This window comes from Scyliorhinus torazame, chromosome 12 (assembly GCF_047496885.1).
Source record: "Scyliorhinus torazame isolate Kashiwa2021f chromosome 12, sScyTor2.1, whole genome shotgun sequence".
Classification (NCBI taxonomy): domain Eukaryota; kingdom Metazoa; phylum Chordata; class Chondrichthyes; order Carcharhiniformes; family Scyliorhinidae; genus Scyliorhinus; species Scyliorhinus torazame.
This window is the reverse complement of record NC_092718.1, coordinates 65,330,391-65,357,887: the sequence shown is the minus strand read 5'-3', so window position 1 is coordinate 65,357,887 and position 27,497 is coordinate 65,330,391. Positions and strand designations below refer to the sequence as shown.

Genomic DNA, 27,497 nt, shown 5'->3' with positions numbered 1-27,497 from the left:
CTGTGTTTTGAATTCCTCTCGCCTGGTGTCATAAAGGATGTGATTTCTTTGCTGTGCCCTGTGTCAGGCTAAGCAGCAGAAAATGTCCATTTAGTTGAAAGATCCCAATCAGCCAGAGAGGGATTTACGTTAATAAGACTGGGTTCAGAATGTTTAACCTGAACCACCGCAGCAACATTCCTGGTACTGAGCGGAATTAACCCCTGTCAAACAGCAGAGAGTGTAATCAATAAAGCAGGAAAAAGGATCTTTAACTTAAGCTCCAATTTTACAAGCTGTGCACCTGAACAATATTAGTTTCTGAAGAATGTAATTTAATTAGAGTATGGACCATTTAGCACAATTAAATCCATGAATTTACAATTTATAAACTTTCTAAGTGGGTTCATTGATGAAACCTTTACTAAATATCCAGAGTCATTCTGTGTTTCACTTCTGAAGGTTTTTAATTTACAAACAGCAGCGGTGCCACTAAACCCGGCCTATTGTGCTGAAAGATTGGATAGAGTATCTTCCAGTTCACTGTCAATTCCAGTTCTTAATAAAGTCCTATTAAACCCATTAGGCTGACATCAGTAAGAGGTGGTTCTGGGTCTAGGGCGGAGGTCGGAGGGGAACTTGTGTGGCAATAACTTGATGAGACATAGCCAGCGGGGGTCTGGTAGAGACAATCCTCTCTGAGAAAACCTTCACGAACTCAGAGTGCATGTTACACAATAAAGCCCCTGACACTCGCCACTCCATTTAAACTTCCAGAACATTCTTGACAAAGTTCACATGGAAGATTTCTAATTAATCTTTAAAAAAAAATGCACATTCCAGGGTTGAAGGGATTATAAAGTAAGAGAGAAGGTGTGAGTTGGCAGGCCGGGGAAATTCTGAGCAGGGTCCCACCACAGCCCCTCTGCCCCGACATCAGTTACCTGGATATTGAAACCAGCCGTAAGCTGCCTAAATTAGCTGACCACTCAAAAACAAAGGCGGATTTTCCACTGGTTTATTTGTAATTATTTAAATAATCATTCATGTTCATTCGGAGAACTGGTGCAGACACGATGGGCCGAATGGCCTCCTGTACCATAACAACTCTGTGATTCTGTAAGGAGCCAGGAGTCAATTGTTATGTGGATATATATCCCGAGATGACACATCACTGTCGCACTGTAGTCATGTATTGAATAATAATGTGCGCAATTTAACCAAATGGGCACTATGTCCCATAGCGAGCGCATTTAGCCACGTGATTCCCAGCACTCACAACGCCAAGAAACACAACGCTATCTAACGTGACTCTGGTTAGATACGGGGCCTCAGCAGGTAATGCGGCCAAAGCCACACTTAGTCCCTTTTCCTGCTCTAAGGAGCCACGCTTGCCAAAACCCCTCAGTGCAATGAGAGATCGGGACGCCTCAACACCCTCCCCACACACCCACGCAGGGCACCGCCCCCCCGCCCCCCGACCTGATCACTCCCATGCAAAAATGCCAGCTTGGCACCTGGGTAGTGCCAAGCTGGCACTCTGGTGACAGTGTCAGAGTGCCAGGCTGGCAGTGCCAGCATGCCCAGGTGGCAAAATCAGTGCCTGGGTACCATCCTGCCCAGATGGCATGCACCTGGGGGCCTCCAATCCCCTGGGAGACCATCACGAGTGCCATTCTGTCGAGTCCCCGTTTGTGGATGCCGGTACTGAACGGCGCTCACCTAATGTCTCCAAGGTGAAGGGGATAGATTCCAATGCCTTGGTTACCTCAGGGAACTGCAATCAGAGTGAGACTAGCTGTCTCGCTCAAATATGCAGATTTGCCGAAAAGTGATCCTGCCCATAATGGGTGGGCTTCACATGGCGACATCTCGCGGGATCGCAGTTAGGTCTTGCGAAGTGTGGCTAGCCGGATAGATTCTGGCAGCAAGGTTTTCCTTTATTTACCGGCCACGCTGCACCGCGATGTGCTGCTTTTCAGGCATAGCTTGGCCGGTAGATCGCGCCCAATGTACCAGTCTAGCAATCTACCAGCCACATGGAGAGCAGCATTGGATGTACACTTACTGAAGCATGTCAAGTTGAAGTGGCAATTATTTATGGGAACCAAAGACATAATACCACCCAATGAGTTTAATTGGATTCAACCAAGGGTGAAGGCGAAAATAAATTGGAGAAAGGATTTCAAAAAGTATTACCCTCTAGCTTCAGGCAGCAAATTAAGTTTAACAGTGATCTGTATAAAACATGGCACTTTGTGGATCAAGCCCGAAGAACGAGTGGAACTGAGTTGAGAGAATGGCAGAGGCAGGCGAATCGGTGAGAGATGAAAAGCCACAGCTATTCCAGCAGAATATCATTGTAATCCCGTCAGGAGTTTGCCAAGAGCAGGAATATAAACAGGATATGGAGGTGGAGCAGGGAAAATGGATTTGAATGCTTAGTTCCAGGTGAAGAGTTAGCGCTATCACAAGCTCGATGGGCTGAATGGTCTCTTTCCGTGTGGGGTTTCTAATATTCTGTACTTGCTACACACAATAGAGACACAGAATTGATGGGCGGAATTCTCCGTTCCTGAGACTAAGTGTTGATGCCGGGGCAGGATTCGTCGTCTTTCACGACAGCAAAACTGTCGCCGAACCTGGCCCGATTCAGTGTTAAGGGGCTAGCACCGGCGCCGCATGGAATACAATCGATTCCAATGGAAAACGGTGCGGGATTCATCAGGTACGTGATTGACACTCTGGAGGCTGACAAGCTGCAGCCACATATACACACTTCACTCCCCACACACATCCCAGCCAACAAGATGGCACTGGTTGTTTTGGAGCGCACCCATACTGCTGATGGGTCGGCTGGGGCTGGAGGGCACCGAGGGGGGTGGCCTGGGGGACACACCCATATGACCCCTGGCCCTAAGTTCACCGTGGGCAGTCAGCGGCATGCGCTGCTGCATGGCTGCCTTTCCGGCTGCGGCAATGCTGTTCCATGCCCGTCCACCCCGACCCCACAGCCCACCTCCTGTCCACCCACCACGAGTCCCCCCAGCCCTAGCAGAATCCTCCCGGCCAGCAGCACGACTGGCAGTAAACTATGGCGATGTTGGACACTTTCCGTACCCCTTCCCTCTCCCTCAGCAGCCATGACGCCGGTTTCATCATTTTTAAAAGCACAAGTGAACCGCGCCGTCGGGAACTCGGCCCATCGGAGGCGGAGCATCGTGGAGGCCCTGCAGAATACTGGGTCTGGCCTGCTAATGACCTGCAAAAGGTGCTTACTGTACGTGCGTTCCGGGCCACATTGACGCTGCTGTCGAGGTGACGGAGAATTGCGATTTGTCGTCAAATCAGCGCCTGCCGCGATTTTAGCGTAGGAACCTATTCCTCGACCAATCGCGTATCCCGATCCTGCCGTCATCCAATGGGGAATCCTGCCCGATGTGTCAGACTTCCACTATTTTGAGATTGTTCGCCTGCATAATTGTTAATAATATTTGAGGGACTGGGAATAGTGCTGCTGTTAATTGAATTTAATCCTCCCGAACCAGCAACAACTGAATGAGAGAAGTTAAAATCACCTATGGAACTTACCCACAATGTTCCCCAAATCTGCCACGGGTTCTGACCATCAGCTCCTGGTGAGGTACCTTTGTATCAGAGACTGTTCCCTGAGGGCATCTTCTTTCCAGCCAGCAGCATGCTCCTGCCAGCCAGCCTGCTGCTAGGAAGACTTCCGCACTAAGGCAGATGTAGCTGGGGAATTAAAATCTCACATTGCCTCGGCAAATAAAGCCCCTCTGCTGCCTTCTTCCCTGCAGCCCCCCCTCCCCCCTGGATAGGGGCTGGTTTAGCCCAGGGCTAAATCGCTGGCTTTTAAAGCAGACCACGGCAGGCCAGCGGCACGGTTCAATTCCCGTACCAGCCTCCCCGAACAGGCGCCGGGATGTGGCGACTAGGGGCTTTTCACGGTAACTCCATTTGAAGCCTACTTGTGACAATAAGCGATTTTCATTTCATTTCATTTCACCGACCTGGCCACAACTCCCCCACCCCTATGTGACTGCTGCCCTGAATTAAAATCAGGGCTTTTAAATCTGATCACAGTCACCAGTAGCCTAAGGTTAAAACAGAAAATGCTGACAGCATACAGCAGTGTATAGTGTAGTGTACAGTATACAGCAGATATAATAATAATAATCTTTATTTGTGTCACAAATAGGCTTACATTACCACTGCAATGAAGTTACTGTGAATCATTGTGAATCAATCTAGTTGCCACACCATGGTGCCTGTTCGGGTACACAGAGGGATAATGCAGAATGTCCAAATTACCTAACAAGCAAGTTTTGGGGACTAGTGGGAGGAAACCGGAGCACCTGGAGGAAACCCACGCAGACACAGAGAAGATGTGCAGACTCCGCACAGGCATTGACCCAAGCTGGGGATCGAACCTTGGTCCCTGGTGCTGTGAAGCAACAATGCTAACCACTGTGCTACCGTGCTGTCCATACAGTGCAGGATACAGTAGGTAAACAGCATACAGCACATGAACAGGGCAGCAGGTACACAATGCAGGAGGCAGCAAGTATACAGTATAAACAGCAGATGTACTGTACAGCGGGTACACAGTGTAGTATACAGCACATATACTGTATACAGCAAATATCAGTACAGCGAGTATATGGTGTGGTATACAGCAGGTATACAGTATATAGCAGATATACAATACAACGGGTATACAGAGCAGAATACAGCATGTATACAGTATACAGCAAATATCAGTTCAACGGGTATACAGTGCGGTATACAGCAGGGATACAGTATATACAGAAAAGATGCAGTATGCCGGGTATACAGTGATGCATTCAGCAGGTATGCAGTATATAACAGAAATACAGTACAGTGGGTATACAGTGCAGTATACAATAGTCATACATTATACAGCGGAGATACAGTATAGAAGGTGTACAGTGCAGTATACAGCAGCTGTACAGTGCAGTGTACTGTGGGCATACAGTGCAGTGTGCAGCAGGTATGCAACAGGCAGTAGGTACACAGTGCAACATACAGCAGGGATACAGTACACAGCAGGTATACAATGCAGTACAGAACAGGTATGTAGTGCAGTATGCAGCAGGTATACAGTGCAGTATGCAGCAGATATCAAGTACAGTTTGCAACAGGTACACAGTGCAGTACACAGCAGGTATACAGAGCAGAATGCAGCAGGTGCACAATGCAGTTTGCAGCAGGTATAGAGTACAGTTGGCAGCAGGTATACAGTGTAGTACACAGCAGGTATACAATGAGGTGTACAGCAGGGATACAGTGCAGTTTGCAACAGGAATACAGTGCTGTTTCAGCAGGTGTACAGTGCAGTTTGCAGCAGGTATAGAGTACAGATTGCAGCAGGTATACAGTGCTGTACACAGCAGGTATACAGCGCAGGTATACAACAGGAATACAGTGCAGTAAAGAACAGGTATACAGTGCAGTATACAGCAGGTATGGAGTGCAGTTTGCAGCAGGTATATTATGCAATATACGACAGGTAAATAGTACAGTATGCAGCAGGTATGCAGTGCAGTATGCAGTAGGTATACAGTGTAGTTTGCAGCAAGCAGGTATACAGTGCAGTTTGTAGCAAGTATACAGTATGCAGCAGCTTTACAATGCAGCACAGAGCAGGTATATAGAGTATTATGCAGAATGTATTCAATGCAGTATACAGCATGTATATAGTGCAGTAAGCAGCATGTATACAGTGCAGCATACAGCAGGCATACAATGCAGTGTACAGCAGGGATACAGTGCAGTTTGCAACAGGAATACAATGCAGTATGCAGCAGGGATACAGTGCAGTTTGCAGCAGGGATATAGTGGAGTTTGCAGCAGGTTTGCAGCAGTACACAGTGCAGTATACAGCAGGAATACAGTGCCGTTTGCAGCAGGTGTACAGTGCAGTTTGCAGCAGGTATAGAGTACAGATTGCAGCAGGTATACAATGCAGTACACAGCAGGTATACAGTGCATATGCAGCAGGTATACAGTGCAGTATGCAGCATGTATACAGTGTAGTATAGAGCAGTATACAGTGCAGTTTGCAGCAGGTATACAGTGCAGTATACAGCACGTATACAGTGCAGTGTACAACAGGAATACAGTGCAGTATAGAGCAGGTATACAGTGCAGTATACAGCAGGTATGGAGTGAAGTTTGCAGCAGGTATATTGTGCAATATAAGACAGGTAAAAAGTACAGTATGCAGCAGGTATGCAGTGCAGTTGGTATACAGTGTAGTTTGCAGCAAGCAGGTATACAGTGCAGTTTGTAGCAGGTATACAGTATGCAGCAGCTTTACAGTGCAGTACAGAGCAGGTATATAGTGCATTATGCAGCATGTATTCAGTGAAGTATACAGTAGGTATATAGTGCAGTAAGCATCATGTATACAATGCAGTATACAGCAGGTATATAGTGCAGTAAGCAGCATTTTTACAGAGCAGTCTACAGCAGGTATATAATGCAGTGTACATCAGGGATACAGTGCGGTTTGCAGTAGGCAGGTGAAATATGCAGCAGGGATATGAAATGAAATGAAATGCAATGAAAATCGCTTATTGTCACAAGTAGGCTTCAATGAAGTTACTGTGAAAAGCCCCTAGTCGCCACATTCCGGCGCCTGTTCGTGGAGGCTGTTACGGGAATTGAACCGTGTTGCTGGCCTGCCTAGGTCTGCTTTCAAAGCCAGCGATTCAGCCCTGTGCTAAACAGCCCCTCGATACAGCACAGTTTGCAGCAGATATACAGTGCAGTACGCAACAGAGATACAGTGCAATTTGCAGCAGGTTTCCAGCAGGTACACAGTGCAGTATACAGCAGGTATACAGTGCCGTTTGCAGCAGGTATACAGTGCAGTATACAGCAGGTATACAGTGCATATGCAGTAGGTATACAGTGCAGTTTGCAGCAGGTACACAGTGTAGTATACAGTGCAGTTTGCAGCAGGTATACAGTGCAGTACACAGCAGGTATACAGTGCAGTATACAGCAGGTATACAGTGGAGTTTGCAGCAGGTATACAGTGCAGTATACAGCAGGTATACAGTGCATATGCAGCAGGTATACAGTGCAGTGTGCAGCAGATACACAGTGTAGTATACAGTGCAGTTTGCAGCAGGTACACAGTGTAATATACAGTGCAGTTTGCAGCAGGTACACAGTGCAGTATACAGCAGGTAGAGAGTACAATTTGCAGCAGGTATACAGTGCAGTTTGCAGCAGGTACACAGTGTAGTATACAGTGCAGTTTGCAGCAGGTACACAGTGCAGTATACAGCAGGTATATAGTACAGTTTGCAGCAGGTATACAGTGCAGTTTGCAGCAGGTACACAGTGTAGTATACAGTGCAGTTTGCAGCAGGTACACAGTGCAGTATACAACAGATATATAGCACAGTTTGCAGCAGGTATACAGTGCAGTATGCAGCAGGTATACAGTGCAGTAAGCAGCAGGTATAGAGTGCAGTATGCAGCAGGTATACAGTGCAGTTTCCAGCAGGTTAAAGTGCAGTATGCAGCAGGTATACAGTGCAGTTTGCAGCAGGTATACAGTGCAGTAAGCAGCAGGTATAGAGTGCAGTATGCAGCAGGTATACAGTGCAGTTTGCAGCAGGTATACAGTGCAGTATGCAGCAGGTATACAGTGCAGTTTGCAGCAGGTATACAGTGCAGTAAGCAGCAGGTATAGAGTACAGTTTGCAGCAGGTATACAGTGCAGTAAGCAGCAGGTATAGAGTACAGTTTGCAGCAGGTATACAGTGCAGTAAGCAGCAGGTATAGAGTACAGTTTGCAGCAGGTATACAGTGCAGTAAGCAGCAGGTATAGAGTACAGTTTGCAGCAGGTATACAGTGCAGTAAGCAGCAGGTATAGAGTACAGTTTGCAGCAGGTATACAGTGCAGTATGTAACGGGAATACAGTATATGTTGCTTGGCTGGAGAGTTTTAGCTATGAAGAGAGATTGGATAGACTGAGGTTGTTTTCCTTGGAGCAGAGGACACTGATGGGGGACATTATTGAGATGTATACAATTATGAGGGGCGTAGATAGCGTAGGCAGGAAGAAACCTTTGCCCTTGGTGGAGGGATCAATATCCAAGGGGCATAGCTTTAAGGTAAGGGGTGGCATGGTAGCACAGTTGCTTCACAACTTCAGGATCCCAGGTTCAATTCCCGGCTTGGGTCACTGTCTGTGCAGAGTCTGCACGTTCTCCCTGTGTCTGCATGGGTTTCGTCCCAGAGTCCAAAGATCTGCAGGCTAGGTGGATTGGCCATGCTAAATTGCCCTTAAGTTAGGTGGGTTTACGGGGATAGGGTGGAGGTGTGGGCTTGGGTAGGGTGCTTTTTCTAAGAGACGGTGCAGACTCGATGGGCCGTGTGGCCTCTTTCTACACTTTCGGCCTCTTATGAAAAACATTTTACTCGAGAGGGTGGTGGGAGTCTGGAATTCACTACCTGAAAGGTTGGTGGAGGCAGAGACCCTCATAACATTTAATAAGTTGTTTAGATGTGCAGTTTTAAGCCCAAGGTATACAAGTCCTGGAAAACGGGATTAGAATATTTAGTGTCAGAAAAGAGTAAAAACCCCAAGAAGATCATAACGGCACTACATGGAGCATCAAAGGAAGAACACCGTCCCTGTTGAAGGTGGTTAGATTCTCAGAAGACAGCAAGCGAAGGATATGCTGGTCTCAAGCCAGGCAACAAAGATCTTATGGAGAAGAACCTGGGGCGAGATTCTCCGACCCCCGCCGGGTCGGAGAATCGCCGGGGGCTGGCGTGTATCCCGCCCCCGCCGGTTGCCGAATTCTCCACCACCGGGGATTCGGTGGGGGCGGGAATCGGGCCGCGCCGGTTGGCGCACCCCCCCCCCGCAATTCTCCGGCCCGAATGGGCCGAAGTCCCGCCACTAAAATGCCTGTCCCGCCGGCATAGATAAAACCACCTCTCTTACCGGCGGGACAAGGCAGCGCGGGCGGGCTCCAGGGTCCTGGGGGGGGGGGGCGCGGGGCGATCTGGTCCCTGGGGGTGCCCCCATGGTGGCCTGGCCCGCGATTGGGGCCCACCGATCCGCGGGAGGGCCTCTGCCGTGGGGGCACTCTTTCCCTTCCGCCTCCACCACGGTCTCCACCATGGCGGAAGCGGAAGAGACTCCCTCCACTGCGCATGCGCGGGAATGCCGTCAGCGGCCGCTAACGCTCCCGCGCATGCGCCGCCAGGAGATGTCATTTCCGCGCCAGCTGGCGGGGCACCAAAGGCCTTTTCCGCCAGCTGGCGGGGCGGAAATTCGTCGGGCGCGGGCCTAGCCCCTTAAGGTTGGGGCTGGGCCCCCCAAGATGCGGAGTATTCCGCATCTTTGGGGCGGCGCGATGCCCGATTGATTTGCGCCGTTTTGGGCGCCAGTCGGCGGACATCGCGCCGTTTCCGGAGAATTTCGCCCAACGTAACTATTGTATCTGGGACCCCAGTGGCGAATTGAGTTCAGAAAGAAAGTGGGTAGGATGCAATATAACAAGGCATTTTGGAGGTGCGGGTCCCTCACTCTCATCAGCAATCGTGGAGGAAAGGACAACTTAATGATCGGGAATGGCCACAAGGAATAGATGCAGTAGCAGATCACATGGCCCAGAAATAGGAGCAGATCATACGGCCCAGAAAAGAATTAGACAGCAAAGCCAACCTTCATACACCAGTCAAATTCTCAAATTTCCTTACGTCATGCCAGCCTTTTACTGACTGTTGCATGGAAATGGAAGTGGGACTCCCATTGCCCTAGATTCCCTTCAGATCCTGGGTTGCCCAGGGGTGGGGCAGTAATCCCTGGGCAGTGGTGGGACGTCAGTCGATGCCACTGTTGGACAGGGAATCACCCAGTTCTGTGTCTTCTTAGCAGCCTCAGGCTTCACCTGTTCACTTTTTGAGAGCCAAGCACAGTCAAAGGCCTTTCAACAAAATTCTTTCCCCACCTCCCAGCTCTTCCAGCCCCTTGAAGAGGCCTCCTTCTCTTCAGGCGTTTCCCACTGTCACACTGCTTGGATGTTCCTTCAGGATCTAATCAGGAGCCCACGCTGTGAATTTAATCGCCGTAGCCTGGGATTCCGATCAGGGTAATGGGTGGAGACCTTGCCCCCACCATAAGCAGTTCAGTTTGTTCAAATGATATGAGGTGATCAATAAACAGAATGGGTAATATTGCTGACACAGAGTGATTCAAATTAGCCTGTTATACTGAAGCTTAAGGGGCCCTGGTCAGGTAGCGCCAGGAATATTCAGTAGGCAATCTGATGTCTGTGAGACAAATAGGACCATCCAATCCTCAAAGAAGATGCTGAGGACAGTAACAAGGTTGTCTCACACTGCTGGAGGGAGGACTGATGAGGGACAGTATGATCAGCTAAGGTCCATCAATCAGTAGAAACACACATTCTAAAATTATATCACATTTTTTATTGGAATCGGCAAAGTAGAGGATGTATCAATACAGGTTGATTAGCAATCTGCAAATCATTTGAATATGAATTCGCTGGTCAGCTAGACTGCAGAGGGCAACGGCAAACAACGGTAGCACTTCATCAACCAATACAATGGGAGTCCATGGTCGGCAATGACCTCCTAGGGTTTGGTATCTGGAGGAGGAGGAGGCAGCAGTGACAGGCTCCCAGGGAAGATATTTGAGGTAGGATGCCGGATGCAATTCAAAAGAAGCTCATTATAAAATGGGGATAAAACCCAAGGGGCTTGTGGAATGAGACAATGATTTAGTGGGATAATGGGCTGAATTGGGGCAGGCAGCTGCTTTGCCAGCTTCACGAATCATATCATAGAATTTACAGTGCAGGTGGGGGCCATTCGGTCCATCGAGTCTGCCTGCGAAGGTGGCCTACACTGGGGATATGCAGAGACCTTTCAGAACCAGAGGTCCATGACCCAAACAGGGACCTGCTGTCCTGAAAGGTAGCTCCTGCAACCTCAACAATCCCTCTGTTTCACGGGGCCTGTCACCCTCAGCCTCCATTTTTACATCGCTGCCCAAGGGTGTCGCCATTTTGAGACAACCCTGACGTCTCTTCCTACCTCAACAGCACCCACGTCTCCCAATGGTGAACCCACTGGCATCAAATTAGGAGGCCGCCTGCTGTTAAATCGCTTGGCATTTCTCGTTTTCATTTAAGGTTACAGAGGGATTTGAAGCCTTTGGCAAACCAGGAGCTAATGTAGATCATTGTGCTCATGGCTGATGGGAGAACGGGACTTGAAATTAGTTCACGTTAACAGAATATGGAAGAAGAAAGGTCAGCCAGGAATGCATTAGATGGTGGCAAGTGCAGACTTGGACCTGCGTCTCAACCTGCCATTGGGGTCCTGAAGCCCGTAGTGAAACTCATTCCCGGCAATACTTGGCTGACAACCTGACGCACTTCTCACTGAAAAATAATTTGTAAAGTTCTAGTGCCCGAGCAGACTGTTTTCACTCTGGCTGACAGTCATCCCTGTTTACAAGAAGCAGCTTGGACAGATGATAGTCTTCACAATTGGATAGCTCGACGGCGCCTTCTACAGGAGCATGCCTGTCATTGCCGAAAGATTTAACACTGATCAACAAGCACCATCTCGTGGTTAGTTAAAGCTGTTCTTCAAAATCGACAATAGGAAACCTTGCAAAGCTCAGCCTTTCCTCCTCGTTAGACTTACTAATTACAAACGCTTTATTAGTTAAGAAATGAACATCTAAAAGTCTTGAATTCTCTCAATATTTAACATATCAACTCCATTGGCAAAACAATTTAATATAAGGGTTTACATGATGGAGAGGGTAGAACAGGGCAGAGTCGGGAAGAAACAATCTGTTGTGATAGCAAATCAGGGGTCTTTGAGATTAAATGTGAGAGACCAAGAGCAGGAGAAACACTTCACACAGAGTTTTGTAGTGGGATTCACGTCCAAAGTGAGTGGGTGTGACAGAAAGTGTCAACAATCAAAGTGACACTGCACAGATTTATGAAGATTACGGGGCTGAGTGAGATGGAAGCAAGTTGGGGGGGGGGGGGGGGGGGGGGGGTGGAGAATGTAAGAGGAATTATTTGGACTGGTTGGATCATGTGGCCTGTTTTTGAGCTGCATCTTCTCCTTACTCCATCATATTTGTTACAACTTCTGAACAATATTCACAGCTGCTTCTAAAACAATTTGTGTTGGAATCCAATTTCATTTTTATCCATCCAGTTGTAGCCAGAAAAACCTCTGCCCATCCCTGGCTCCCTCCTATTTCTTATCTGCATGCTGTGCCTGCACACCACTGTCTGATAGCACAATGATATGGAGTCAGTAATGTTATATTACTGGGTCTAGTAATTGTATCGTTACTAGTTACTGTTGATGCAGATGGTCTGATGGTGTGGTCCTGAAGAAACCTTCAGGTCTTCAACTTAAGTCTTCAACTTAAAGCAAACTAATTTATTAAAGTAACGATTGATTATATCTGAGTTCGGCACTCTACAGAACTAGCTCTAGAAATCAAGTAATTAAATACGATTGAATTAACTGATTCACAACTATAAATACTAACTATACTGAGAGCCATCTAAATACACAACTGCTTACTAAACACTCCTGGGTTGAAAGAGACAAAGGTCCTCTGGGGGCTGATACTTATAGGTGGATCTAGTGGTGCCCTCTAGTGGCAGTGTTACAGCTAGATGTCATAATTAACCCTTTCGTTATATACACATATCATTACAGATAGTTCAGCACAGTTCAGTTCCCAATGATGGGCGTGTCCAGAACCATGGGTCACAGTCTGAGGATTCAGGGTAAACCATTTCGGACAGAGATGAGGAGACATTTCTACACCCAAAGAGTGGTTAGCCTGTGGAATTCATTACCACCGGAAGTTGTTGATGCTAAAACATTGAATATATTCAAGAGGTGGCTAGATATAGCACTTGGGTAGAATGGAATCAAAGGGAGAGAAAGAAGGATTAGGCTATTGAGTTGGATGATCAGCCATGATCGTGATAAATGGCGGAGCAGGCTCGAAGGTCCAAAAGGCCCCCTCCTGCTCCTATCTTCTACGTAACTATGTATTTATGTAAAGATGTTGGCTGAGGGATAAATATTGGCCAGGACACTGGGGATAACTCCCCTTGCACCTGTCTGAAATGGCAGACGACTCATTATTTTAACATCTCATTCGAAAGACAGCATCCCCCACACGTCTCACTCTTCCTCGGCACGGCACTGGAGTGTTAATGTAAACTTTGTGCCCACAATCTGTAGCATTGGATCAGAATTCCTTTTTGTGAACTACGGCACAACATTCAGCCACACAACCCTGGACGGCCTGTCCTGTCTGGTACACTTAGCGTCTAGCTCTTTATGCTTGGTCATGATCAGGACTGGGGATTTTAAAGCGTTTCACTAGATCTCTCCTATTTGATTTCACCATGTTAATATCTAAAATATCCAGCTTGGATTATACAGTGATCTCATCGAACATTTCAAATCAGCAAAAGCTGGGGTTCAGAGAAAGGAAAATGAGGTATTAAACACAGATGGCTGCAGATGCTTTAATCTTGAATGTGCTCAATCAAGTTCTCTTTGCCTCACATGACCAGCTCCCAGCAGCTTTGAAATTCCTTCCTGCCTGTGAAACATGAAAGGGAATCATTTCACAAATTGATCCTTAGGAACTAGCTCCTGTTGATGAACAGAGCAGAAACACATATCATTAAAGAGAAAAGGTTTTTGGAAGTGAGATTTGCTTGACAAAGTTGTCTGCATGCTATCAACAATGATGAAAGTGAATTTCACTGTATTCCTTTAGAACATAGAATTTACAGTGCAGAAGCAGGCCATTCGGCCCATCGAGTCTGCACCGGCTCTTGGAAAGAGAACCTCACTTGAGCCCCACACCTTTACCCTATACCCATAACCCAGTAACCCCACCTAACCTTGTTTTTGGACAGTAAGGGCAATTTAGCATGGCCAATCCACCTAACCTGCACATCTTTGGACTGTGGGAGGAAACCGGAGCACCCGGAGGAAACCCACGCAGACACTGGAAGAACGTGAAGACTCCGCACAGACAGTGACCCAAGCCGGGAATCAAACCTGGGACCCTGGTGCTGTGAAGCAACCGTGCTAACCACTGTGCTACTGTGCTGCCCAAATGGGTGATCAGTGAATGACCACCACCATTCCCTCACCCATCCTCAACAGTTATTCTACTTCAGTGTTGCTCAATGTAAATCACTAACTAGGGAGGGTGGATACTGCAACATTTTAACACAGAAATACAGTTTGCATACAATCAGGATATTGAAAAATTGCACAAAGAAAATTTACAACGCGATTGACAATTGAAAGAATGGAACAATTTGGGCAGATTGAAAAGCCTTTTTCCTCTGGATATAGGAATTTTAAATTATAAAAGGATTTGATGGGCTGGATATGGAAAAAGTATTTCCAATTATAGGTGACCACAACAAGGGAGCATAAGTATAAGATAGCCACTAACTAATTGAAGAAGAAGAGAAGAATACATGATTTAGTGGGTGTAATTAGAGTGGGAGGAGATCCAAGTGAAGTATGACCTCTGGCAGAAACCAGTTGCGCTGAGCGGTCTATTTGTGTTCTCGATGCTAGTTTCTGATCACAACTAATATATACGGGTCAGTGTGGGATCCAAGATATTGCTCCTGTTGGTCCTAGACAAATAGTTCATAACTAAGAGCTTGAACTGCATGCACCCCAACAACATGCTTCCTTTACTAACTCCCATCTCTCCCCTCAAGAACATTCAAGGACTGGAACTACCTTTGACAAACCTCAAACACCATGCCCTATTACTATTAATTTAAGGAAACCCTGTTGGATTTTTAAAAAATTAAACACAAGAATGCCGAATTGCAAACCATCATAATTTATACTTCAGGAGAAAATCTGATTGGTTGACAAGTGGCCTCTGATTGGATGAGGCATTGGCATGGAGACAGCGAATACTATAGGCTCCCCAAGCTCATGGGTAACTCACAAAAGGTGCAAGGGCTTGAACATATTCCTGTTTGCAGGACGGCTCTCTGCGTATGAATGGTGGTTCCAGCAAATGTAAATGAGCCACATTTCAAGCTGGGCAGATAATAAATTGGTTGTTGATGTAGCTCTTACTTTTAAGTCTTGCACTTTTGGCTCACCTGGGAGCGTGGGGGGCCTACAGTTCCCTATCACTTTCTCTGTGGAAATGTCTTGGCCAATCAGAGTCAATTTGCCAACTAATCAGCACCCTTTGCTCCCGCAGTATACATCGTGACTGGTTGAAATTCATTCTTGTGTTTGCTCTGATGAGTGCAAGGCAATCAACTTCAGCAACATCTTTTTTTTTCTCAGCAAGATGAAAGTTCTATACCATCAAGTGACTGATTCCATAATTGCTAATAGTGGCAAGGAGTACTGAACTCTTTAAATGTGGAGAGAGAAACCAGGTAACTATAGAGCTGTCAATTTAGCATTGATTTTGAGGAAGCTGTTGGAATCTATCATCAGGGACCAACTACCTTTTGGACAGATACAAAGTCATCACAAAGTGTAACTATGGGTTGTGAAAGATGGGTCGTGTCTGACCAACATACTTAAAATTATTTGAGGGAGTCACTGGCACTGCGGATAGCAGAGTATCTACATATTGTTGTTTGGACTTCCCAAAGGAATTTGATAAGGTTCCATATAGGAACAGCAAAAATAAAACTCCATGGAATTGGAGGCTACAGGAAAAAGTGATGGAATTGAATTTTATCGAAACTTTTAAAAGGAAACTGTGCAACAACTTAAAGATAATTAATTTGCAGTATTCTGGGGGAATTCTAGATATGGAAAAATCCATGGAAAGTCCATGGCCCTCCTATGGACCGAACTGATCTCTCTGCACATCTTCTTCTGCACATCTTCTTTACTGTGGTAGCACTATACTCCATATGTTTCACCCAATGGCTATGCCTATGCACTTACATTGTGTATTTATCGTATGTCCTATGTTTTTCATGTATGAAACAATCTGCTTGGGCTGTACGCAGAACAATACTTTTCACTGTACCTCGGTACTGTGACAATAAATCTAAATCTAAAAATCTAGAGTATGGAACTAAATTGGGCCGTTGTTCGAGAGAGCTGGAACAGGACTAGAACGGGAGTCAGTGCAGACGTAATGGGCCAAATGGCCTCCTTCTGCACTGCAGCAAATCTATAATTCTATGATTGGCGGTACTCCAAAGGGTTCTGCCATTTACTGTACAATTCCCACCTGTATTAGACCTTCCAAAATGCATGATCAAACATCTGTCTGGATTAAACTCCATGTGCCATTTCTCCGCCCCAGTCTCCAACGATCTATATCCCACAGTATCCTCTGACAATCACCTTCACTATCCGCAACTCCACCAATCTTTGTGCCGTTCGCAAACATACTAATCAGGCCAGCTACAATTTCCTCCAAATAATGTATGTATACTTTGAACAAAGGTCCCAGCACTTATCCCTGCGGAATACCACAAGTCACAGCCTTCAATTCAGAAATTAACCCTTCCACCGCTACCCTCTGTCTTCTATAAGGAACCGTCTTGTGATTCTTTGTTGGACTCTTGATTCCCTTTTAATTCCTGTTCTTTTGGCCGTCATAATTTCTACACCTGCTGGGGTCTACACCTTTAATTTTTTTATTTTTTTTTAAAAACAGCAGTAGGATGTGCTCTGACATCAGTGGTTACACGCCTCGACAGAAGTCACTAACAACCAATCAACACCATTGTAATCCCGGGGCCAAGCAGATCCTCAATGCAGGTTGTTACTTTTTATTCTGGAATGCCCTGCTGGGTGACTGTGTTTGGTTTCAGTTTGGAAGTGCAGAGCTGAGCAGAATCCTTTTGAATCTTTCGCCCTGAAGAGGTAGAATTCTCTCTCAAATCTTTGCTGGAACTCCTTTCAGGCAAACAGAGCAGTTAGTGCACATTCAAAGCCTGAAGATAAAGCTGAGGAGGGGGATGTTTGGATTCCTCTCCTATTAAAGTTACCAGAACACTAGAAGGCATTGTGAAAACTGCTGCTTTGATATTTATTTAACTGAGACAAGCGGTTGGTGAGTCTGCTGAAGCTGACCACATATCAGAAACTTTGCAGAGCTGAAGTGCATCTTCTGGGGTTAAGACTCAGCTCAACACAAGTTGAAGAATGTCCCGAGAGGGATCGCACAGCCTAAGAATCCTGGGCCTGAGCGGCACAGCTTGAAGATCTAAACCAATCGATGGTTTTCAACATCGCACATTCTGAAGAGATCACCGCCCACAGAGACCTCAACAGCGAAGATCCTCAATCTCTCATACCTTTAAATGTTATTTTTTTTACCTTTCCTACCCCCTCCAACGTGTGTCTGTCTTGTGTGACGGGGTTGGGCAATAATTAGATAAGCAGACCATTGTTCCATTCTTACCAGTATATGTTCATATTTTATTCCTATAAATAGATGTGTTAATATTTTACTGATAAATCTGGTGCCAATAACTCATCAGAGAAATAAAGTGTCAAAGATACCAGGAAAATACACAAATGATTGGTTCATTCATCGTATGTTGGGACTCCAGGGTCTGTGGGGGTGGCTCACAATATCCCTCGTTATCCAAGTTCCTGAAACTTGCCAAACTTAATAATTATTGTCACAAGTAGGCTTCAATGAAGTTACTGTGAAAAGCCGCTAGTCACCACATTCTGGCACCTGTTGGGGGAGGCTGGTACAGGAATTGAATCCGCACTGCTGGTCTTGTTCTGCGATTCAAGCCAGCTATTTAGCCCACTGTGCTAAACCAGCCCCAGTACTTATCGTTCACATGAACATGCTTGTCCTGAATTCCAGAGGAAACCCACGCAGACACGGGGAGAACATGCAAACTCCACTCACCCAAGGCCGGATTGAACCCGGGTCCCTGCCGCTAAAAGGCAGCAGTGCTAACCACCGTGTTGCACAGGAGGGCAGTGGACTGAAATGGTGCAGGGGTTACGGTCCTCTGACAGCTGGGCTTATTTCTGATCACCTTTTCCAATACCCTTCCCAACAATCAGCTTCCTGATGATGTAACAAGTTTCACTTACAGGATGTACAGCGGGGCAGGAAACTAAGGTTTATAATAAATGGATGAACATTGATATTAGCTCAGATGCAGTGAAAGTTTTTGATCAGTGTGATGGCACGAACTATACCCACCTTCACTAATTGCAGAATCACATTGAAGCTGCTGCTCATCTTTTTCACAGCGAGGAAGTGGGAAGCGGGGGGTTCAGTGAGAGGTGGGTTCGGCAGAGGCCAGGAACCAGAGGGTTAGTGAGAGGAAGGGTCCACAGTGACCAGGAAGGTCAGAGAGTGGGATGTGTGGTGACTGGGTGATTCAGGAAGCAGGATTGGAGGCAAGGGGGGGCAAGTAGAAGTTACCACAATGTATTTCTTTTAGATTTTAAAGATTATTTTGTTTTTAAAGTTTGTTTCATTTGCCAATATAGGAATTAGCAGTGTAAAGTATTTCAAGTTGGTGTACATTTTAATGTTTTTTTTCTGGTGAGAAAGGTTCTACAGACGTTAAGTAGAGCTTTTACATCGGTGTTACTGGGAAAATGTGATTTACTTAAGTCATTTCACTTGAATGCAACTACAACTTTGAAGTGAGGCTTTGCTGTACTCATTGACACTAAGCATTACTGTGAAAACTCCAATCTATTGTCAATCAGTATGTCAGATCACTTTCACATTTCTGTCATGTGAAGTTTTTTTGCATTCCTTGGCATTAAATTTCATCTGCCACCTACCTGTCTGTTTGTAAGACCATAAGATATAGGAGCAGAATTAGGCCATTCGGCCCATCAAGTGCCTCGCCATTCAATCATGGCCGATATGTCGCATCCCCAATCTCCTGTCTTCTCCCCAGAACCCTTTAATTAAAAACCTATCTATCTCTGTCTCAAAGATATTGAAGTGACCTGGCCTCCGCAGCCTTCTGCGGCAATGAGTTCCACAGATTCATCATTCCCTCGCTGAAGAATTTCTTCGTCTGTTTTAAAGGATTGTTTCTTCAGTTTGAGATTGTGCCTTCGGGTCCTAGTCTCTCCTACTAATGGAAACATCTTCTCCACGTCCACTCTATCTCGGCCTCTCAGTATTCTGTAAATTTCAGTGAGATCTTCCCTCATCCTTCTAAACTCCATCGAGTACAGACCCAAAGTCCTCAACTGCTCCTTATATGACAAGATCTTCATTCCAACGATCATTCTTGTGAATCTCCTCTGGACTCCCTCCAAGGCCAGCACATCCTTCCTCAGATAACGAGGCACAAAACTGCTCACAATATTTCAATACTAGCTTTTCCGGAGGATGTCAAAACCCTTGCTGAAATCCATGTACAACACACCTATTGTCTTACCATATTAAGCTCCACTGCCTCACGTTAAAGAAAATATCCCATGCAAACACAAATATTGTGCGCCCAATGCAAAGTTACGAGAATATTTAACATTTCTTCTACCAAATATTTTGTGCATTCTCTCATCCCAGTCACGGTTGAGGTCCCACTGCAGAGATCAGAGCACAGAAAGACTAGACTGACACCAGTGCAATTCTGAAGGGAGCACTACACTGTCAGTGCTGCAGTCTTTCAGATGAGATGTTAAACCAAGGACCCACCTGCCCTCTCAGATCCCTTTTTAAAGAAAAGCAGGGGAGTTATCCCTCAATCAACATCTTCTAACATGATTATCACATTGCATGCACCAATTGGCTGCCACTTTGCTCGTGTTACAACAGTGACTACATTTGAATGAGTTGTAAAGCATTTTGGGACACTGCAAGGATGTTAAAGGTGTTATCTATTTATTTTTTGGGACATTTAGAGCACCCAATTCATTTTTTTCCCCCAATTGAGGGGCAATTTAGTGTGGCCAATCCACCTAACCTGCATATCTTTGGGTTGTGGGGGTGAGCCCCACGCAAACACGGGGAGAATGTGCAAACTCCACACGGACAGTGACCCCGGGCCGGGATCGAACCATTGTCTGCGCCATCCCCATAAGGTGTTATTTAAATACAGGTTTCCATATCGGATGAATGTATTCCCATCGGATACAGCCATAAAAATCTTTGAATTAAAACTTCCAATTGTTTTCCTGGATTTTTGAGGGAGTTGGATCAGTTCACAGATTTTCTCCTCAATTTAATGATAATTCCCTTTTGCTTTCTCACCAAACATTAGGCCTGGAAATGTGTGACCATCAGTACATAATGGAGGGGTGACAGTGAAGAGCCTGGGTAATAACACAAATTATTAACAAGTGAATACACTACACAGAATAATCACAATATACCACAGCACATACTACAAGCTTTCAATTAAGCACCGACTGTATCACACTGATTCAGACTTCAAAAATATTCAAGCTTCATAATTAAGGTGTTGTGCTCCTTGAAATTAGTTGCAGCCATTAACATTTTTCTGTATGCTGTGCAGACATTTACAATCAATGGATTTTACTGTCAGGATAGTGCAACAGTCTGTGATTATAGAAAACTGCTATTTGGAACCTGCCAATAAACAGTGCCTAGTGCTGTACTTTCTCCAGCTGCTGATGCCAACATTTTTAAAAATAGAAAAATTTGGAAAAGCCCAGCAAACCAAGAAAGGTTTAATGGGTTCCTATTTATGCATTAGGTTAGTTGAGAAGTTGTGACCAGAATTTGTGGAGGATCTAGAAGATGATTCACTTTTAAATGTAGAAAATACCTCTGGCAGAAACTTTTTTTATATGTAAATTGAGAGTGCCCAATTATTTTTTGTTCCAATTAAGGGGTAATTTAGAATGGCCAATCAACCTAACCTGCACATCTTTGGGTTGTGGGGGTGAAACCCACGCAGACACGGGGGGAATGTGCAAACTCCACACGGACAGTGACCCGGGGCCGGGATCGAACCCAGGTAGGCCCTCAGCGGCGTGAGGCTGCAGTGCTAACCACTACACCTTATCTCTGGCAGAAACTAATCAAAGAAAACACTTTTGCAAATGTGCCTTGGAGATCAGGTCGCCAATGGTTTTTTGTGAAATGTAACATAGACAGACAACACAAGCATGTTCAAAGTATCAGAACACAAACAATATAACGTGAGGAACACTTAGGAAATATTTTATTGAATTGTGGCATTTAAATAACTCAAAATGTATTAGTCTGTTTACATTTAAGTCACAAAACATTTACAAAAATCAGTGGTCCATTTCGTCAAACATTAAATAGCTCAGCTGATACATTACCAGTTTATAAAACTGTACAAAAAAAATTCTTCCAACGAATTCTTTAAGATCTTAGTTTCTCTTTGGTATTTCAAGTTAAGATGAAAAATGTACAAAAAAAACACTTTAAAAAAATCTGTGTCCCTTATGCATCATAGCTTACTAGATTTAAGAAAAAAGGTATCTGTTTATATAATCCGGTATTTACTAAAGGATTGGATCCCAACCCATCATCATGTCTAGAAATGATGCAAGATGTTTGGTCTTCAAAGCTGTTCAACTCCAATAGGTTTGCCATTTTGCACTGAAAAGGCCACTTACTAAATTTCCTTGCAGTTGGTGCATTTAGAGCTAAATAGTTCTCAGGCTCTCAAGGCATTTAATAAATGCCCCAATACATCCTGGTAGCACACAGTGGGCATTTACTACAACATACTTTTCAGGACTAACTAAATGTCCTATGCAACAGGAAATGCATCATAACTTCAATAGGCATTATAAATTCTAGGGTCAGCTAGTGAATCGACTGCGATGGGCAGAAACAGTAGGTTTCAGTGCTAAACAAGAACAAGGCCAAGGCAAAATACGGGTTAGCCACCAAGAACATTGACTTATAAGTGTTCTAACTACTTGTATTCCCATCAAATACATTAGCATCACCTGAAAAAACCGGTCAGAAACAATTTAAGCTTTAAATTATATTTTATTAATTCTTTAAGATGAGTAAAACAAAATTATGACTGCTACAGTGCTTGTTTCTCTTATTGTTCTTTTTTTTGCTGTCAGTGCGGAAAGGGGTTACTCAAGTGTCAGACCAGGGATAGATATGTAAGGCATTTTGTAACTGCAAGGCAGACACTAATATCTTGTTCAACATCAATGTCGGTGATTCCAATGTATAGATGTCTCAATAATGGTTTTATTTGCCATTGTTATTTAGAAAGGCAACGTGCAGAGGGATACTCAGCTCTGAGTTAGTCGCCAGGAACCGTTAACTGTTACAGTGCAGCATGCGACAGTTACTGCTGCTGGTATGAAAAACAAGTGTTGAAAGCTGTAAATAAATGTGTATCTGTAAAGAAGAATGTGACTGTATAGGATTTGTAAACATGCAGCACTACCTCTGCTCATATTTCCACCTGAGCAAAGAAAGGAGATAGGTGATAACACTGCAACAAACTGAACAGGAATACTTAGCCTAACCCCAAAACACACACAACCCACACAAAACTGGCAAATAAAAGTATACGGTGAGCCTTACATCTTAGTGGCTAAAGCATATTCTTACCTTAGCTTACAACCTTTGAAACCTACGCTTTGAGTCATAGCAATCTTCACAACAAGTTTAAAACAGTAAGAGGATCCCATCACTTACTGTAATTTATTTTGCTGGGGACATAGAGGGAAAAGAAAAAGAGGACAGATGGGGAAGTCGGGATCACCTAGTCTTACCAGCTTTAAAGAGCAGCCTGCTTCCTAATGTCTGATTTGAACATTTAACTGCACTGTTGAATAATACTCAAGCAGAACAGAACAGTGCACTCACGTCTACAGTGCATATTCTCTCCATAGCAATAGCTGGAATAGTTCACCTCCTTTAATATTCTGATGGAACCAAATAGGAATTTATATTATTCTCACCAAGCTTGACTTTAACATAAAAACCTAGACTAGTCAGGTTTTCTGTTCCATGTTCACCAGCCTTCATTTTCCTGAGTATTAAAGTGAACCAGGGGGAAAATTATGGCTGAGGAGACACCAGCAGAAAGCCAAGGGCCATCATTTTCCACAGCAGTTTCTAATTTTAACAAACTGCAGTTTCTTAGCTTTAACCACCCTGTTGAAAGCGATCATTCCGGACCGAGTATATCACGAAGCATGGCCCCTAGTTTGGTTTCTCTGCCCTGGACTTCATATCCCCTTATAAAATTATAGATAAATTATAAGAATGATTTTTTTTTTTAAATAAAACCGTTCAATCTTAGAATTGATTTCTAAAGTTTGTGATATAGTTAGGAAATGTAATTGTCAGCGAGTGTTCAGAATATAGAGAGAAAAATTAAATATTCGGCTTAGAATTTGATTCAAGTGTAGTCTCTAAATTCAGCTGAGTACAACATTCATTAGAAAGTTGTACAGCTTTCAGGATACTTCTACCTTTTCTGAAAGACCTCACACAAGGACAATTACCACTGGGCGCACATGAGAAGTATGACTCACTGGCACCAGTCAGCCTTACAACCTATGCTGGCTGTAAGTTTGAAAAACAGAAGGAACAATGAACTGGCTGTATACACTGTACCACAAACACAGTGGTCAGCTTACAATATAAAAGTGAAGTTAATGAGGCCCTGGTGTTGAGAGAATGGAAAAATGTCAATTCTGGAGCAAAACAAGTTGAGGAAAAGGTGGTCTGACAGAGGCACGCTAGTAAACAGCACAAATTGATGAGAGGGACCATGGACAGAACAGGGCTGAGTGAAGAGATTTTATTATATGAAAATCTGATTATGATACACACGCTGATTAGCTTATCCTCCATCTCTCAATCAATATATCCAAGTTCAAAGCATCAACTGTATCTTGGCATGTCACTTGCTGCCAAAGCACCACAGACATCAAAACAGAGAATTACAGTGAAGGGCAATACAAGCAGTTTTAGGAGGAGTGGAAAAAAGGGAAGACAAGATTACAGGAAATACGGCAATAAAAGTCCAAATCACAATGGCACCTTTCAATTTTGCTTCTCACCAAAACATAATAGGCTGGATGTGGCAAACCATGTTTCAGAACAGAGGAACAAAAATGGATAAATATATGAATAGAATTAGTAAAGAGAAAGGGGAGGGTAAAGTGCCGCATGAATGTTTGTTGGGTGATGTAACAGATCACCTCAGTCACGTAATCCCGCAAACTGTTCCTTAAGCTTCCTGGTTCCCTTAGTTATTCACACATCCTTCTATGAATAGTGCTATCATTTACTTGACTGCAGTGATCGGATACATAATTCATTCCATTCTCATTTCACCAGTTTGTTGGGCTGTTTGTTGTTTCCCTCTCCATCCCACACTTTTCCTGATATATGTGGTCTCTCGTGTTTCTCCCTTTTTACTCCCTCCCCCCCACAAACTCAATACTTGCTTAAAACCAGTTACATCTTTTTTCTAGTTCTGATAAGGGGTCATCAGTCTGAAACAGTAAATGTTCATCACTTAACCTCTGCTGCCTGGCCTGCTGTGCATCTCCAGTATTTTCTGTGTTTATTACTCATCTTTTAATTCTCACAGGTGTACGAGGACAAAACGCCAACTCTCCGTTCCATTCACAGATGCGAAATGACCCATGCATTTCCAGCTTCTTCAATTTTGTTTCAGATTTAAAACATTTAAGCTGCATTCGTTGTGATAAAAAGTAATTTACAGCTGCACCAAATACATTTATGGATATTTTCCAAACAGAATTTCTTTGTAGCTTGTTCGCTGTAACCTCCATCATTCAAATGACACCTGTTCCATTTCAGTGAATTTTACAGTCACTAAGTTAAAATAATTGAACATCATGTTGGAACAGAAGTCAAGTTGAAGAGAGGAAATAATGTAAGCTTTTGAACTTCACCAACAGTTATGTATACCAGGTTGGAACAATTTTTGGAGGTGAACACAGATCTTCCTGAAGCAGGCCAGTAATGCCAAATTAAGAAATTCGGAGAGGTAATGATACCCGTACTGACTTGAATTCAAATCGGGAATTGCATAGGATGTACTTGGGGCAAGGCAGCACCTACTTCAAACCCTCAAGACTTGAACTTTCAACATTCAAATGTCATCAAACTTGTGCTTCAAATAGTCTTTCATGACTTTTGCAAGAGGAAGTTCATCCAGTCCTTTCAAGCTTTGAAGGCCGATACACTGTCGAATCCTAATTCGGCACAGATCCTGTAAATTTCTAGGCTGTCCTAGAGGGAAAAAGAAATGACAGAAGCATTAATGCCTCAGACAGTCTTAATAAATCAGATTAACATGAAAACCTCCCTACATTGTCTTAAAAATAATAAGACCCAAAGTCAAGGAAAAGCGAACATATTAAAGACCAGATGAACACATTTTATGGGGGTAAATTATAAACGTTGGTGTGTTTTCTGTGATTTCCTTATTTATTTGGTGCTTGCTCGTTGGCTGCAAGTATTTGCCAGGATCAGGTCTCCATTTACCAGTAATTTTAAATATTCACCAAACCACGGAGCAACTTCATTTTTCTACTTTAAAAATAATTAACTAGATTAAACTACATATCTTCTGGGTTAACCAGCAATTTAGGAACAAACCAAATATAAATTTCACTTTTAATTGCATCTTACAGATTTAAAGACACAATTTGTCACTGAAAATTAAGGTATTAATCATTTTTCCTGCACTTGTTTCAACCTCACACAAGAACTGAGACACACAATTTGACTAAAGGATTAGCGTGCATGTGTTTTGAAAGCAGCAGTGGTCCTTTAATCTATTTTGTTCCATTACTGAATTATTCAAAGCTTTTACAGAGGTGTTCTACTCTCCAAAACAGGCAAATGTCAGAGCATGCACAAGTACCTAAATGCCAGCTCTGGCACATTATGGATGCAATGTCAAATTCACTGGTCAGCCCAGATTGGTTTGTAAAGAAAAATATTCATGCATTTTAAATTTATTAGATAATTTGAAATAATTTGTACAAATTGCATTTCTGTGCCAAGCTACGTAGGTTTACAAGAATCATAGAATTTACCGTGCAAAAGGCGGTCATTCTACCTATCGCGCCTGCGCTGGCCCTTGGAAAGAGCACACTTTTATCCTCATCTATTCTGTCCAGATCCCTCCGTTTTTAACACTTCTAGCAAATTTCTCCTCAAAGGAGAGCAGCCCAGCCTCTCCAAACAATTCTTGTAACTGAAGGCTCTCATCTCCGTTACCATATTCCTAAATCATTTCTGTACCTTCTCTACATCAATTGTAAAGAATGGTGCCCAGAACAGGACACAATGCTCCAGTTCAGATCAAAACAGCAGTGTTCCAAAGACTTTCAGAAATTGCTTGCTTTTGTACTCTATTCCCCATGAACAAAAGGTACGTTTCCTGTGTCCAGGAACTTCGATGAAACACGGAGGCTGATGTATGCGATTCAAGAGCTGAAATGATTGGATAAGAAACCCAACAAATCAGACGCCAAGTTGGAAGGTCTGATTATACGTGATGCCACAATTGTGTGGGATAGTGAGAATGCTTGGAACTTTGTAGGGTGTATCTTTGTGGCATCGACTATTTAAAGCAAAATTTACCTTTTTATTTGAAACATCCTATGTTTGAGTTACATTGAATTTATTTGATTTGTTGCAAGACAAGTTTTAGAAGTGAACTCTTGTCCGACGATTTTCTTTCCATTGGCATTGTGGGGATGCCTTCATTTATGAAGTTATTGGGGTCTGTAACACTATACTGTCCTCCACACAGTTTACAATATTTCCAAGTTTTGTGTCACCCACAAATTTAGAAATTCTGTCCCATACACCCAGGTCTCGGTCATTAAGCATCTCGGTCAAGAACAGCAGTGGTCCCATGAGGAACCCTCATAAATACCTTCCAACAAACACGGTTAGAACCACAGAGTCGTAATGGACAGGGGGTGGCCATCAGGTCCATACTGGATCCCTGCAGAGCAATCCAGACAGTTCCATTCTCCTGTTCTGTCCCTGTAGCACGTGTACATCTAATTTCCTTTTGAGATCTTTCATCATCTCTGCTTCTACCGTCTTAGTAGGTCGTGTGTTCCAAGTCATTGCCATCCGCTGCGTCTAAAAGTTTCACCTTACCTCATCCCTGTATCTCATCCCAAAATCTTTCTTTATTCTTTCATAAAATAAATTTAGAGTACCCAATTATTTTTTCCCCCCCAATTAAGGGGTAATTTTAGCGTGACCAATCCACCTCCCTGCACATCTTTGGGTTGTGGGGGTGAGACCCATGCAGACACGGGGAGAATGTGCCAACTCCACACAGACAGTGATCCTGGACCAGGATCGAACCCAAGTCCTCAGTGCCGTGAGGCAGCAGTGTTAACCACTGAGTCACCTTCTCTTCCCAAAATCTTTATATATTCCCCAAACCATGCGTC

General features: G+C 44.2%; 1 protein-coding gene across 3 annotated transcripts in view; it reads right to left on the bottom strand.

Moving 5' to 3' along the window:
* Positions 1–21,222: 21,222 nt before the first annotated feature.
* asb7 (ankyrin repeat and SOCS box containing 7) overlaps positions 21,223–27,497 on the bottom strand; it is a 65,377-nt gene continuing 59,102 nt past the window's right edge. For all 3 annotated transcript variants that reach the window (XR_011933620.1, XM_072468805.1, XM_072468806.1), the window contains one exon: positions 21,223–25,302. Coding sequence is in view for 2 of the 3 variants with exons in the window: in XM_072468805.1 (XP_072324906.1) it covers positions 25,163–25,302 (140 nt within the window). In the remaining variant the exon portion in view is untranslated. The remainder of the gene's footprint in view (positions 25,303–27,497) is intronic.